Source organism: Tyto alba, unplaced genomic scaffold (assembly GCF_018691265.1).
Source record: "Tyto alba isolate M040663 unplaced genomic scaffold, T.alba_DEE_v4.0 Super-Scaffold_9, whole genome shotgun sequence".
Lineage (NCBI taxonomy): Eukaryota > Metazoa > Chordata > Aves > Strigiformes > Tytonidae > Tyto > Tyto alba.
The window spans coordinates 13,435,176-13,451,179 of record NW_024881330.1 but is presented as its reverse complement, the minus strand read 5'-3'; the positions used below and the strand labels follow the sequence as shown (position 1 = coordinate 13,451,179).

The window sequence follows — 16,004 nt, the reverse complement described above, 5'->3', positions numbered from 1 at the left end:
AAGCCTTTGATGATAAATACATCTAGGTAAGCACCTCCCCCCAGGAATCAAGACAAAATAATCAGAGCAGCACGTTCACATTTTGAACACCTTCCTTTAATATACACTCTTAGATGTCTAGAAAGCTAAGCATGTACTCCCTACTGAATTCTGTTAAGGAATATGACTAAAAATTGACTTCCAAGTTACTTAAATAGAATCTGAAACTTAGCTTTCTAATTTGTAAAGTTTCCACCTATATGAAGAAACTGAAATTCTTATTAAAGAATTTAAATTTGAAACTACATTCCCTCATTAAGGGTGTGACCACCATACTTTTTCAGTAAAAATAACTTTCACTTTTAAATAAAAATGTTTTCAGTAAAAACATCTTTTTCCCATTTACATGTCAAGCACTGAATATTCTTGACTAAGTACATACCTAACCATCTAGAAATCACTAGAATTATTGTCAGAAGTAAATTTATACATCTGTCTAATAAGCATGAATGTGTGAGAAGGGAGAAAAAGTTGGATCAAAGTCAATCTCTTTACTCAGAAAACACTTTACACAAATACTCTCAGCATTGTTTTGTCTAAACAAATTTTAAGACCTGGTTAGGGTGCCTGAGTAATAACAGCATGAATTTGCTTAATAGTGCACAGTACTCCAATGCCTAAAAGATTTATAAATTAACAAGAAACTGAATAAAAAAGTAAGAAAAGTATCAACAGAAATACCTCTTTCAGGAGATCTGCGTGACACACATCAGATGTTGCAAGCAGCAAAACTGGAGCAAATGTTGGAATGTTCTGCAGTAGTGTTGTAAAAGTAGATTTCAATGTAGCTCCAACAGCCTCCCACCACAAATGGATATGTGGGATATAAATTATACTTGGTGCTGTTCTTTGAGCTTCTTTTATCAACTGGTAAAATGAAAGCTTGGATGAAAAAACTAGACCATGTAGAATAGGCTAATAAATAACTACATATCAGTCAAACTATCTTACCAAATAGTAGTACATGAAACCAAAACATCAAAACAAGCCAACAAGAGAACAACTCATTAACAATAAGGTAAAATTTTCACGTTGACTCAAGTATAGACGTTGCTAGGCAGACAGAAACAGACCTGAATCTCTGCCTGATTTCAAAACTACTGAGGTGTAAGATAACTCCCGAAGAGCCTCACAACTCAGCCAGTGTGGTGGTGTGCCTGAAAATACAAGACTAACCCTTCAGCAAGATGCATTAGTCTGGCTAAATCGCTACATGAGTGCAACTACACCATTTTTAATTCAGAGTGGGCACATATCCAAGTCAGCCTGGAGCACAGCCTGAACAAAGACCTATGTGAAAAGATGAGGGCTGACACTATGAAAGAAGCCTGGTTACAATTCATAATATCAAGTACGTTTTATAAGAGGTGGCCAGTCTTTAGCCTGCCTGAATAGCTAAATCACTCACAGCCTCTCATTACCAGAGGATTCATCGGACCAGATTATGTGCTTTGGAATAGCCATTGCCTACAGATGGTACCTCAGTCACAGAGGAGGACACCCATCTACTGCATGAGGGAAGTGGCAACAGCCCTTTTTTTCACATGATAAATTTTTCCATGCACCCTTTCAGATTATCAATATTCAGGGAGTCCTGTCACAAGATGAGAAGCACACGTGGTATATCTGGACAGTGACCAGACATGCTGGTTATATGACTGCAGATGCAACCAACGTATAAGAAGAAAAGAATTGTCCCTCTTATGTGCCAAATGAGTATCCAGTCATGTAATGTATCTATCCTTAATTGTGCAGCTCTCAAATGCTGCTACTAAAGGTCAAAATATTTTAATACAGTGATGCCAGACAACAAAATGGAATTCCTGCCTAAAAGTAAAAAGGGAAACAGCACTAAATCTGCAGAGCCATCTACTGGGAGCACAGAGTCTTAAGAAGCAATGAAAACAATTTTCTGGATCCCACCAAGTCTGGCAGGATTTCTTGTCATAAAGAAGTGTTTATTAGCAGCACCTCCCATCTTCCCCAGCTGCTAGCAACATCCTCACTGTTTAATTTGGAATGGAAAACATGGGCATGTACAACATCCTTATTCAGTATCATTTGGTCCAGAAGAAAAGTGGATTTTCAGACAAAAGTCAATATAACACCACATTCAAGACAGGCCAACTTCATTAACAATGAAATTTGCTTTCTTTACTAGTTTACATACAGTTCATGAATCCTATGAGATTAAAGAGGAAAAAGATACCTGTGCACATGTTTCTTCCGGTGATGTGGTGCTAACAAACAAACTGGATAGGTCTAGTGTATAAACTGGAAACTTTTCCAGGGCATGTATTACTGCAGGTGCCAAATGAGAGGCTTGCCCGTATCCTGGATTTCCAACTAGTAAGAACCGTGGCCTGCAAGACGTTGGCTGGTTATAAGCATTTCTAGAACAATAAGAAGAAAGTAAGTTTAAAAATGAAGTAATGAATAGGCACACAGATGCTAGAAGTTTTTTTCCCTATACACTTTTTTTTTTTTTTTTTTTTTTTTTTTTGTAAATACTCAGCATAAACCAACAAATAATAAGCTGGTCTGATCAGGAAGACTATCCAAGCCCATTTTATTACAAACTTGTACCGTACCTCCCTTAAGAATTTCTGCCAATCCCCAGCATGTGTACTATTCATTTGGCTAGGTTAAGTAACAGCTCTTAAATCCCACAGGGGGACTGTACAGCTAAATACATGCACAACAACTGGTCAGTAACTTGATGTGGGGGAGAATAACAAAACTCTCTCAGCACACATCAATATGAATCTCTTCACCGCGCATACACACCAATTTTCAGTAAGTCTTGAGTTTAAATAACTGCGAGACCTCTACATCTGCCAAGTTTATTGAAATTTGGCCATAGTTACTGGCGGTGGTGGGAAGGAACAGAACAGTATTTCTAGAAAAAAAATTAACACAGGCACTGAAACACATTAGCTGTTACCTGAAGTACACAATTGGCTTGGTTAAATTACAGCAATACACTAAATACATAGAAGATTTATATTTATTTTATTCAGTCCTTCTAACTGTTTCACTTTGAATTGTGGATTCATTTCCTAGTAATCTTGCTTTACTGCCATGAAACATATTTGTGAAGAGCATTTGTTTTTTCCACCACAATACTGTTGTACCTTTACTGGGTGAAGTCAAAGATCCTAGAGACCTAACTAAGCTCAGCAGAGCAGAAGATTTTCTGGACAGCACAACAATAAAAAGAAAAATAACTGACCCAACAGTGACAACAATTATCTTTTTTTCTAACTGTTGTCTTATACAACTTCCACATTAAAATGTCAGAAGATTAATATAAATTTAGTAGGTTAAAGGTACAAAATGCAGACATCACTTATGGTTTTCTCACCATGTTTTAACAAACCGTTTCTCAATTTTGTTTCTGCTACATACATGACTGGTTTAATGACCTTGGAAGGTAGAAGGCTACACAGATCCATACTTTTTTTTTAGCTCAGAGGACAGACAGCACATTTCTCTGGTCTTGAGTCTTTCAAGTCATACCATGGATTAAATCAACATGTTCTAGTAGTCTGTGGACCACTCTGATGTGGGAAAAGAGGGCTGGGCCGTTCAGTTTGCTGGGTTATGGCAATGTACTCCATTAAAACATTAGTACCCAGTTCCATACTTACTTCTTGCAAATATTGATCACTCTCCCACACACACATAAAAGGGACAAACATTTACCTGCTAAAATTGAGGACGTTTTCCTTTTGTCTATCAGATGTTTTATGAGTTGGCTTATCTTCAAAAATTGATGGTGATTCCTCATCACTGTCAATCATATCACTTCTTAAAATATGGTTTAAACTGTCTGAAATACAAGAGAGGCTTGTTAACTTTCCTGAATAGTCCATTTCTCGCTCTTGCCTTAATAGAGCTTCTAAATCAGTGCTGGAAACCACTTATATTTCTTCATTTGAGGGCACACATGGAATGCTATTTTCTGAAGAGTTAATTCACAGACCTAAGGAGATTGCACAAGTCTCTACAAAGCTGTCTTACATCCCATGATTTGCATAAGCTATTATGCTTCTGTTGGTGAAAACTTGGAGGTTTCTTCCTTAGAATAATGATGATTAGGAATAACTTCTGTAGTTCCTATACACATGAAAAACTCAACAATGCTAATTCTTTCTGGAGCAGGTTCCCCAACTAGATGTGGGGAAATTAAGTGAATGTGATGGCCACAGACTTCTATCTGTCTAGGACTAATGAGTCAGAATATACAGACCAACACAACTTCTAAATAAGGCTCCTCAAAGATCACTGAAGGAGAAGATAATGGAAGGTGAACAGCAGAGAGGGGATGCAATTACCAATCCCCTAGCTTCTCTGCTTTTATTTTGTTGGTAGATTTTCACCTCTGTTTTACCAATATAAATATATCTCCCAGCTCTACTGGGAGTAATACTGTTATGATATTCTCCAGGAATTAGCATAAGTTACTATTCACAGATCTCCATTAATCAGGAGTGGAGTGAGTTTATTCATTTATTTGCTCTCACCAGCTACAGAGTAAACCTGATCAGGGCTGATGCAGTCAGGAGCATGAGCTTACATATGCTATGCAAGCCAAGCCCCAAAGTATACACTTCTAAAACATTCTGATCTCACATGCAAGTGTACACTGTGATCCACAAACATTTCAATTAAGACACTATGCTTAAAAATCATGATAGCTAAAACTATTTAGCTTAAACCACCCATATTGTGGTCCTGATACTCTTCAGACAGGAATTAGAAGCATTCATGTAAAAATACCATTGTCCCTCCGTTTAAACATTTATTTTGAAAGAGGTGCCTCATACATTACATTTTAGATCCATCTCTACAAATTATAAATATGTTAGCTATAGGGTGCTCTAGTAGAGAATGCATAGCTCTATTGCAAATTGCGAGTCATTCACATGCAGCACTGTGCACGTGCATATTATAAAATTCTACTGTCATTAGGGCTGAGAGATTTGTGTATGCTGATTGCACCAATCAGAAGTTTTTGCTTTGGCAGAATTTTAAAGAAGTGGATGTTATTGTTATACCTTGCTGTTGGTCCTTCTTTAGTGCAATCTCTGCATGGGGAAATACTTTCTGCAAGGCTTGTAAAATTCTTGCTAGTGTGTTTTCAAGCAGTGGTTTTGAAATAGGTGACAACGCTCGCCCAGGTGAAGCCACAGCCCTCTGTGAAGCTGGAACAGTCTTCTGCATAGCCACGGCAAAATCCTTTGCTCTTATTTTAATAGAAGTGATATCTAACTGCAGTTTCTTGCTACTTTTGTATATCTGAGGATAGCAGCGGCGCAAAGCACAGAGGGCAGCTTCAGCACATAAGGACTTAATATCAGCACCACAGTATCCTAATAAAGAAAAGAATCAAATGTTACATCAGTCTCAGGCACCACAGGAGTCAAGGCCAAGGTGTCTGAAGTGCAACACTGAAAGACTTTGTATGCAGCCAAAAATTAACAGGTTAAGAAAGAATTTAAAGAGTTACTGCACTGCAGAGAAGTTTTGTTACATGGCTCACAGATTGATACCCTGCGCTTATGAAGCAGCCTCCTAGTTTTAAAACTCTGTTCCCGAGGAAGATGCCCAAACCCCATTCAATGTTCTGACACACAAAAAGAAAAATAAAGAGATATCTAACTTTGTTTGCTTCCAAGACATGCCAGCTGCCTCACTGCCTTACTCCACAGCAAGGCACAAGAGCTGGGGTACCGCCTGGTACAACCTCAGATTCCTTAGGACTCAGTCACATGCAGTAACTCACTTTGTTTTCAAACTTACCAACGCATTTTTCAGCTAGCTCTTCAAGAAACATGTCCAATGGCTTAGGGTTCCAGTCTCGTGTGTGAATCTTGAAAATCTCTTTTCTAGACTGAAAGCAATAATGGTTGCATTTTAGTTTGTCCTAAGTTTTCTCTTAAAAAAACCCCAAACCACAATACAAAACCCCAAACCCCCTCTCAATAATATAAATAATTTCCTTATCTGCTAAACTTTAAAGTATTTTGAAGTTCAGTTAATATGCTCTCTGCTTTTCCAAGCAGGAAATTCTAAACTTGTTATATTAAACTCTTTCTGTGAGCCTGCAGTGAAATAGAAGACATTTATAGCTTACATAAAAAGTAAGTTTCCATGAGACCTAATAATCCTGAGGAAAAAAACTGTAGTAAAAAAAATTACCTGCAAACAGAGATTTTTCATCAAAGAAAAATCTCTCAAAATTAGCAAAATTTCATGGTGACAGTCTCATTAGTTTATCTAATTTGTTTTCCTGACAGTTCATTCAAGGAAAACAGTCCTAGCACTAAGTTTCAGATTGCTACAGTTACTACAAAGAACAACAATAATTATGACTCAAACTACTGTCACTGATCCAGAAAATGTCAAATGTTGCCTATCCTCATCTCCGATCTTAGCAAGACTTTTATTTCCTGGTACACAGATTAATTACAGCAGATTTCAAGAATTCTTCCACAGTAGGGAATCATGTATTAGATCTGTTTCATGGCACCTCCTCTCCTGTTCCTGAGAGCAGATGAAAACTGGAGACAAATGTTTGTGCTAAATACACTGTTTAGTGCACTTTTACTAGCCTTCACTCCAATAAGCATTTTATCCTTTTTCCAAAAAGTGCTAATGAAAGAAAGAAAAGTATCAGTGATAGCCAGAGAAAAAACACAAAAACAGGGATCCAATTCTGCATACTGTCTTCACACATCTCCCTCCCCCCCAGTATTTTTTTGGTTGCTATATACCTATTTTTTCATTGCTTAGCTATTGCCTTTTAACTGGAAGCTTCACAAGCCCTCCACCTGTGCAGGGTACTTCACATCTTTGTCCAACTGCCCGTTAATAAGTACCAGGAAGAATGTCAGATCCCTAAATACTCAGACATATATCCTAGGTTACCCATCCTGGGAAAAATCCAACACAGGTACATCCACTATCCATTCATAAACCAAGAACTGAGAGCAAGAGCACTTCAGGGTGAAAGTGTTTAAGTGGATTAAATAAGTAAGCAAACATGAACTGCTTTGGGAATGAAAAATTGTAATTCACTCTAGCACCAGCTTCGACAAAAGTTTTTGTTAGCAAAAAGGAATTCTTGCGTGCACACCATTTCTTTCATTTTCAAGATGAGATATCAGTAATTTATAGCTAATTCATATATTCATTCTTTCTTAAGCATTTCAGTGTCTAGAAGCATCCCGTTTTCTTGGCTGGCCACAGTGAAATCAGAGCTAATTACAGAACTACTTGTTGAGGTCATCTGAATCATCTGTATTCAGTATCAGATCTGCTCTCCATAGTACAACACAGTCTCTCCAGATATCCCTCTTTTGTCCAAGTTGTATAATAATAGTTTCGACTTTACTCACTCTGTGATACTGCATCATTATGTGGTTTTGTTATAAAGATGAACTTTGACACATCAGCATTAAGACTGAGTTTCAGTTCTGACCTCTTTATTTGGCAAACTGAAGAGGAACTCTCGATCAAAGCGTCCAGGTCTTCGTAAAGCAGGATCTATGGAATCCAGTCTGTTGGTGGCTCCGATTACCACAATCTCTCCTCTGCTGTCTAAGCCATCCATAAGTGCCAGAAGTGTTGATACAATAGAACTAACAGAAAAACAAAATTTTCATTTACTGGTTCAGTAAATTTTGTTACATTCTACACGAGCTTCTCCAATGATTACTCAAAAACAACAAGCTTTTAATTGATGAGATACTGATTAGTGAAAGACTCATTTTAAGACATAAAAAACTAGAGAAGGTAACACAAGCCTTGTGCCGATCTCAAGCTTAGGGAATGATTTTCAGTGTTTAAAAAAATCATCTGAAATGTAATAGTACTGAATTACTAGTTTTCACAATAAATTAATGTTTCAAAGTTAAATGGGTTATGGCCTTTTTTCCCCAAAGATCAAGAAGCTTCTATGTAGACACAAAAAACATACTACCTATGAATTTGGTCTTGTTTACTGGACCTCACGGGAGCAAGACCATCTATCTCATCAAAGAAAATAATTGAAGGTCGCATCTGGTAGGCCTAGAATGAAAACACAAGAATGTTGACAGAAGTAAACCAGCACTCTTTGAAAGAGAAAATGCATGAAAAACTTTATGGTTGGAAAGTCACTGGAACTAGATTTTTCAGACTAGCATCAGGGATCTCTAGTAATTGAGCTAATGGAGTAAGTGTCATAAGTAACGGAAAACAGCAGCCTACGTCGACCCACTGAGATTGGGTGACAGGAAACAAATCATACCAGTAGTTTTTGCAGCTATTTGGCAACCACCGAGAACATAGCCAGGATTTAATTCAATTACAGGTTCTGGTAGCAAGCTTCTGTTATGAATTTAAATGACCATGCTTTCAGCCTGCATCTGTTTCTTTCTGATTTGAAGCCACTATATCTCTTGCATCTTGAAACTTCTTTTGTGGCTGTTTTTGTTGTTTTGTTTTGTTTTGTTTTGTTTGTTTGGCTTGGGTTTTTTTCTGAGGTGGGGGGGGGCGGGGGTTTGCTTTGCAAGGTTTTCTCATTTGTTTTATTAATCTTTCTCAATACATCTCAAGATTTCAAGCCCCTAAAAAACTCACTGAAAAAGGAAATACTGACAATCCCATTTCAGTGGAAGGAACTGACAAAACACGAAAAGAAGTGAGTTCTTAAAAATACTAACCATAGAAAATTACAGTTACAACTTGGATAGAACACATCACACATTTCAACCTTACCTGATCAAATAATAAACGAAGCTGTCGTTCAGATTCACCCACCCATTTACTCAGGCAGTCGGCACCTTTTCTCATAAAAAAGGCTATCCTCCTGTCACCTTGGCTACATTCATTAGCAAGAGCACGAGCCACCAGTGTCTTTCCAGTCCCTGGTGGACCATAGAATAGACAGCCTCTACAATTAAAAAAAAAAAAAAAATTCTGAAAATCAAAAACATTACAACCCCCATCCCTAAAACACACAACTCTTCTCTCCTAAACAAAACACTTCATCTAGAAAACAGTGGTAACAACTGAAGTGTAACAAAAGTCAAAATGGATGGAAGTTTTGTGTTCCTACACAATTCAACAAGGCATCAAACAAAATTAATAAAGAGGACAGTGCAGACGTACAAAACCTTGAGAAAAGATCACAGTGTTCCAGAAGGACACTTCCAAAACTGCTGACAAGCAGGGGTGGTTACAGCACAGTGGAGCCAAACAAAAACAAACTTCAGCACACAGTCTGAGACTGGGCTAACTTTTGAATCATCAGTTTATTTTTCAGTGATATACTGCATATCCATTCTTGTTTTCACAAGGGGTGAGATTTGATAATAAAGCATTTCACTCTCCATTAAAAAGCTTTAAGCAACTGGATTTCGTCTCCCAGACCATCCATTGCTAATGATAAATGAGGAGGAAGTCTAAAGCCATGAGGGTATTCATTTCCAGATAAACATGGCTTTCAACTAGAAAAACGAATGCACTGCTGTTTCAAATATATTTTCAGTGAATAAAGAAGCAAAACACTGAAAAATTTTTTTTCATTATTTGTAATAATTTTAAAGTTAATGAAAGCAAAGAATTTAAAGTCGTATTTCAATATACCATGACTGAGTTTTGCTGACCAAGAATATATAAAGCTATCAATTGTATCTCTAATACTTTCATTTCATAACGCAGAACTAATTTAGCTGTGTAAGTGGACAAATTCTTATTTTATCCCAAGCACAATAAACACTGCAAGGTTCTAGTTGCAAGTCCTAGAAATTGTAAAACTGATACTTGAGCACTTGAAAAAGCGTAGGTAGGAGAAACAACTGGACTTCCAAGCAACAAATTACAGCTGACTACCAGTAGGTAATTCCTTCCTGCTTAAAAACTAATCAAGTTGAGTTGTACATAGAACTCAAAATAAAAACACCACAAACCAACCTTTTAAAGGAAAGACACCTTTAAAGTATACTCTCACCACACAGTAAATCTTTGAATCTACATATATTCTGGATTCTATCCATTTTTAAAAAATTATTTTTTATTACTGCCAAAAAAATCCATCAATGCTGCTGAAAATTTTGAAGCATGGAAACATACTGATACCTCAGTTGAATATTCTACATAAAATAGATGAATCGTAGTTTTAAACAATGTCTGTTACCTTGGTGGTTGAATTTTGAATTTCTCAAAGACTTCTGGGTAAAGCAATGGAAAAACGACCATCTCTTTTAAAGCTGAAATGTGGTCGGAAAGACCACCCACAGCATCAAATCGTACCTAAGGATAAATTCAACAGAACACATTTTACATGTTAAAGACAACTGCAACCTTGATAAGGGTCCATCAGAAATTACATGTCAGCACAAAGGAAATGTTCTGGGCAATTTTCAAATTGCTTAAGCGAAAACTGTAAACCAAGGCAGTTGTAGATCACACGTTATTGAAAGCTTTGATAAACATTGGAAACATCTCACTGACACAATGAACTAAAAATGCTTACCGAGCAATCTATTTGCATTGGATCAACATCAGCCAGACTTGCTCCAATTTTCATTCTATCCTTCTGAATTCCCTTTAACTCATCTTTCCGAAAGTTTAGTGGAAGACACCTGAATTGAATTAAGGAGAAAGAGAAAGGTGCTCTCTAACTTGATACAGGCAGAAAGTTTTTGCTTTTATAATGATGGCAAGTGAATGCAGAAGACCTTATAAATGAGCATAAACTTCCTTAGTAGTTAAGTATTCATTCAAATTGTTTTACATTTAATGTCCATGAGTAAATAAAGGAAAATGTACACACCAGACATTGAGCTGGATTAATTATTTTAACAACTCTTAGCACTTATGAATATTCATGCCAATCAACATAGCACATATATGAACGCAAACTTAGAAAAGTTGTTCCGTATGTGAAGACTGCGAACTGACCTTGATTTGTGTAATGGAAGTACCCCCCAAAACACACTGACATCTATCAAAGATTCATCACTTCTACATTCAAGGAGTTACAGCCCAAGGGGATACTTATTTCAGTGTGGCTTAACATTATAAGGGCTGCCCACCACTGATGGTACTTCCCAAAGACCCTGGGATGTATGTGCCAGAAGACACACGTCTGGAAGACAGTGGTCTGAAAACTTTTCTAGAACATTTGTTACGTTCTAGAAAATAATTATGTTAATTATGTTAAACCTCCACCATTTCCTCTATTTAATACATTTTCTGTTATGGTGGGTTTTTTTTTCCGAATGAACTACTGTAAAACACAGGACCAGTAGAATTTTACATTAAAAAATGACATAAGAGTGTTCCTGCTCCCATTCCCACCTAGAAATCAAATTGTTTATTAAAAATCAATTCTAAAAATCCAATTTTAGAGAGTCTAGTTACAGTTGTCAGTATCAACAGATAGGATTAAATATCGCCACAATTTAGAAAGGGTAGAAGATGAAGATGATAACACTTCACAGTTAGGCAGATGCAGACTCCTCCCAGGTAGACTCCTCCCTCCCCTATTCTCCAATTTCACTGACCTTCTTAAATCTCTGTTGCGGCTGTGTTTCATACGCCTTTCAAAATGCTCTTCATCATCAGATGAGGAAGAGGATGTAGAATCACTGTTATGGACTGCATGTCTCAGTCTGCAAGCATTTAAACAAACAAGTAAAAAAATTAAACTACACACTAAGTAATACCAAATTTTAAGTGAATTCTATCTCAGAATTTACTTTGAGATCTATTAAGTTTCCAGATCATTGTACTCTTATGAATCTGATTTCAAAGTATATTACATGATTTTCCTTGTGACATCAAAGTTTCACTTTTCTTAGGGAAGTAAAATGTTTGCAAAAAAAAAAAATAACTAGTTTGCAAAAAAATTTCATAAACAAATTACTCATTTTGTCCAATCTCTCAGACACACAGAAATTGAGTTTCACTGAGCATTATGTATCCAGTCTGAAACAGAAATCTTTTTAACATATTTAAAAATTTGGCTTCAAAATCCCTTCCTTCCATAACTGTCTGCTTTCAAGGACGCTAAACAAAGTACTCATATCTAGCAAAAGACAGCATTCTCGATGCTCTAACTGGTTACTGGATCTAAACCCCCTTTGTCATTACTATTGCAATTTATAATTTCATTTAGTATTTTTCTTGTTTAAGGATAGTTTCGTACAGAAACATTAACTGATTCCAAAGAGAAACCAGAATCAGTATTTGAGAGATTAAAAAAAAAATCAATTAAAACTTCCATACAGGCTCTCCCTCTGACTAAATTATCTTAAATTTTAAGAAAATAATTTGTATCCTTCAAGATTAAATAATCCAAGATTTTCAGATGGAGATTCTGGCTTCAATTCCAGAACAAAATAATTTCCGTTACATAATCTCAGCCACACCCTCCATAATCACTTTATCAGTGACCATAAATACTGCATTTTAAAAAATCCAATGGCTAATAAAAAGTATAGCCTTTCCCCCCAATATTTGTTTTCTTTATGCCCTCAGGCTACCACAGCAATAATCTTACTATTAATCTGTAATTACCACCAGTCCAAAAACCCTTGAAAGCATTATTCAGTAATGTAATTGACAGCACTATTGATAAATAAGAACTATCACTAAGCATACACCAACCTGTTAGTTCCTTTGTAGCAAGACCCTTGTGACTGAGCACTTCTAAATGAATGTCTGACAGGTGAAGACTGGCCCGAAAAAAAAATCTTACGTTGTCTTGGTTCTGTTAAATCAAAGAATTTAGGATGATATTACAAACTAGTTTAAGAGAAAGCAAGATAGCGAAACAGGCAGAAAATGTGATGTGTTTCACCCATCTCTAATTTCAGAGGAAGTGTCCAGTGATGGGGAGAGGGAAGGGGGGGCAGTGCAGATTTTTTTTTTAAATCAGTGCACAGTAGAAGCATAAAACCAGATACCTACTTTTTAAGAACTGAAAAACACAAGAGTAAGATTATCAAGTCTGCTTAATTACTGTTCTTTGAAAGATACATAGGTCATTTTTTTACTGAAAACCAATAATAAGTATGCCAAATGGCAAAGAAATATAATGTGCACAGGATACATGATTTAATAAAATTTACTTATAGAATGAAGGTAAGAAATTTAAATAGAAACTGAGCGTGTGTATATATTTTCATTCTAAAAAAGTATCTCACTCATATGCAATAAATTAGCTTGAAGAAAAACTGTGCGTATAACTTACTTTCCAATGGAGCTTGATAGCGCTCAACAGTTTTCCTCTGTCGGAAGTAATAACGCTTTTGAGTGTCTTCACCATCATCATCTTTCTCTTCACTTTCTTCTGATGAAGCTACTGTACATGAACATAAAACTGTTTAAGTACTGTTGCAAATAATATTAAATTAAAAATGCACTACACATGCCTATAGGTTTTACTATTATCTTCATGTCAGTAACACAATAGATCTGAAAACCTGCAAAACCATAAGACCAATTTATGCAGGACATATTGCAGAAATTATAAAACACAGAGGAGCATACATATAGATAATTTTCTGTCCTCACTGAAATTGCTGGGTGACTTCTCATCAGTCTTATTAACAACAAATCTGTCATGTTGCTTAGCTAAAATGCACCTCCTATGAAAATCACTATTTCAGAAAGTCATTTATTGTTCCTGAAAAATTATTTTGGCATCACTTCCACGCCCAGTCATTGGTACTCCAGCACTCCTGTCATAAAGGCATTAATTTCTCTGTTTTTCTGCTCCTCTAATCTTTACACCAACACTGAAACACTTTCCCCACTCCTTCCTGGCATGCTTTTCATTATGAAAGTATATTTCAGTTTTTTCCTAATTCAAAATTCCAGAGTTTTCACTTTGATCACAAATGAATTACCCCACATTCTTATTTCCCATTTAACATATTATTTATAATGACAAGTCACTCCTGCCCCAAGTCCTTGAGATCCACACACCTGAATCAGGCTATATAGCTCCTCCCTCTAGACTGCCCATGCCTTGTATTAAAGCTGCTCTTATTAAAGCCGTGAGTTGATATTCTCCTAACTACATCTCAAAATGATGAATCAGCTGTCCTTCTCCCTCACTAGTCAAATACCCTTGGCACACCTGATCACAATTCTTTTTGTTAATGCCTTGCCCTACCTTGGTTTCTTTAGGCCAGCTTCTCACTGGACTCCTCCTGTGGCTCCAAGTGTTCTCTCACTGCTCTACAAGGAGGTCTGATCACCAAGATGTGCACCTGGGAGCCACAGGCTAGGTCTGAACTAATAACAGGCCACAGACTGTTCTCTGGCCTGTTCATAATTAGGAACAAGATCACCCCAGTGCTTTAACACCTGGACACCTTGAACCTTTTTGTAAGTCTCTATTCTCAGTGGTCAAGTCTTACATAGCCTGTGTAACACATATAAGATACTGCCCTCACTGAGTATAAATCATCTACTTATTAAAGTTCTGAAGGTGATCAAGTGCAGGGCACAGTTAATCAATCATACTGACCAGCAAACTATTTACATATGACCAGCCCTTTTTATCCCCTTGCCCCTCTATTTCCCCACTCTTGTTCCTCACAAAATTACCTCAACACCTCCCTTGTCCTGCCTTTAGTTCCTTCCCTAAAGATCCCCTAAGTCCTGTGTGAACTGTTTTTCCCCTGCATCCCACAATGTGTCCCACTCCTAGCCAGTAACTCCTTAGTCCAAAAGGTGATCTGAAGAGCTGTTCCCCATGTCTCATCCAGATGGACTTCACACCTGGAGACTGGGGCTGATGGCTCTGCTGGGAGAGCCCTGGGAGGGGTCCAGACAAGGCAGCTGCTCCTCCTTGATTTGAGTCCCAGCCTCCCCTTATGCAGCCCTGTGCTCCTCTGGGCTCCTGCAGATAGGACTTTAATGCGCTGATGGCCCTGGGAGTAGCCCAGCAGGGCATCATTCAGGCATCTCCTCCTGCCACTGTCTCTCTGAGCTCTTTTGTGGGTGTGCAGAGGAGGTCTATCACAAAACCTACCACCAATTGGATCAACTACTGCCACATCCTCTTCTGCCCTTAAGTACAGTCTTGCCCCATTCTTTTCCATCCAGAAAGCTCCTACGAGGATCACTGGACTGACTGCCTCAATCACAACTATCACTTTCCTTAAAACCTTAAAGTTTTTTCCCCTCATTTAAAACATAAAGTTAATATGGCCTTTTACAATTTAACCTTATTCCTCATGTTATTTCCACCGAGCACTGGGATGACAGCTCCTAATTAGAGGCCCAGACAGCAGCTTCCACTGACTACTGCTAAACACAAAAATGAACACCACTGTCTTCTCCCCTGCTGATCTTTGTGCTCAAGGAGCTTTCCATACACATCTGGCAGCCTACCTTGCTTCCTGAAAAATCTCGCTGTGCTGCTCAAAACTGTGAAAACTGTCATGGTCCTGCTGTAGCAAGATCATTCTTTCTCATTCTGAGTAATACCGTCCATTTCTTTGTATTCCCACCCGTCCACAGTCACCTGTTGCCTTTTATCTTGTAAGCATTTTGGAAAAGCATGGATTTTTTCCCCCCCCCCCACTGAATACCTGTTCTGAGCTCACTACAGCACAGCCCTAGAGTCTGTGACTACGGCTTGTAATGTCGATAGCAATAGATATTTTTTAATAGATGAAAAATACCTAGCAGTTCAGCTCATCTCAATTGTTTAAAATAAGGCTTTTGGCTAGAGCATAGTAAAAAAAGTTTAACAGAACTAATCTACAACATCACCTTGATTATCAGCTATTTTTTGGTCAGCTCTTTGGATTTCTTTCTTTCCTCGGGAGTACATATCAAGTTTTTCCTAATTAAAAGTAACAAGAAAGATTGGTCACAAATATGCAGAAAACCTGACACGGGCATATTTGGTGCCCATATAGTAACATTATCAAGGCACTCCATGTACACAA

At 37.4% G+C, this 16,004-nt stretch overlaps 1 protein-coding gene across 3 annotated transcripts in view; it reads right to left on the bottom strand.

Moving 5' to 3' along the window:
* ATAD2 (ATPase family AAA domain containing 2) overlaps positions 1-16,004 on the bottom strand; it is a 37,723-nt gene that overhangs the window by 10,469 nt on the left and 11,250 nt on the right. For 2 of the 3 annotated variants that reach the window (XM_032999658.2, XM_032999660.2), the window contains exons 6-19: positions 15,826-15,898; positions 13,289-13,399; positions 12,703-12,805; positions 11,598-11,705; positions 10,565-10,673; positions 10,226-10,341; positions 8,806-8,980; positions 8,027-8,115; positions 7,526-7,685; positions 5,845-5,935; positions 5,100-5,414; positions 3,745-3,871; positions 2,249-2,432; positions 721-906 (exon numbers count right to left, since the gene is read on the bottom strand). In XM_032999658.2, the coding sequence (XP_032855549.2) occupies positions 721-906; positions 2,249-2,432; positions 3,745-3,871; positions 5,100-5,414; positions 5,845-5,935; positions 7,526-7,685; positions 8,027-8,115; positions 8,806-8,980; positions 10,226-10,341; positions 10,565-10,673; positions 11,598-11,705; positions 12,703-12,805; positions 13,289-13,399; positions 15,826-15,898 (1,947 nt within the window). The remainder of the gene's footprint in view (positions 1-720; positions 907-2,248; positions 2,433-3,744; positions 3,872-5,099; positions 5,415-5,844; positions 5,936-7,525; positions 7,686-8,026; positions 8,116-8,805; positions 8,981-10,225; positions 10,342-10,564; positions 10,674-11,597; positions 11,706-12,702; positions 12,806-13,288; positions 13,400-15,825; positions 15,899-16,004) is intronic. The other variant, XM_032999659.2, reaches the window with a different exon arrangement.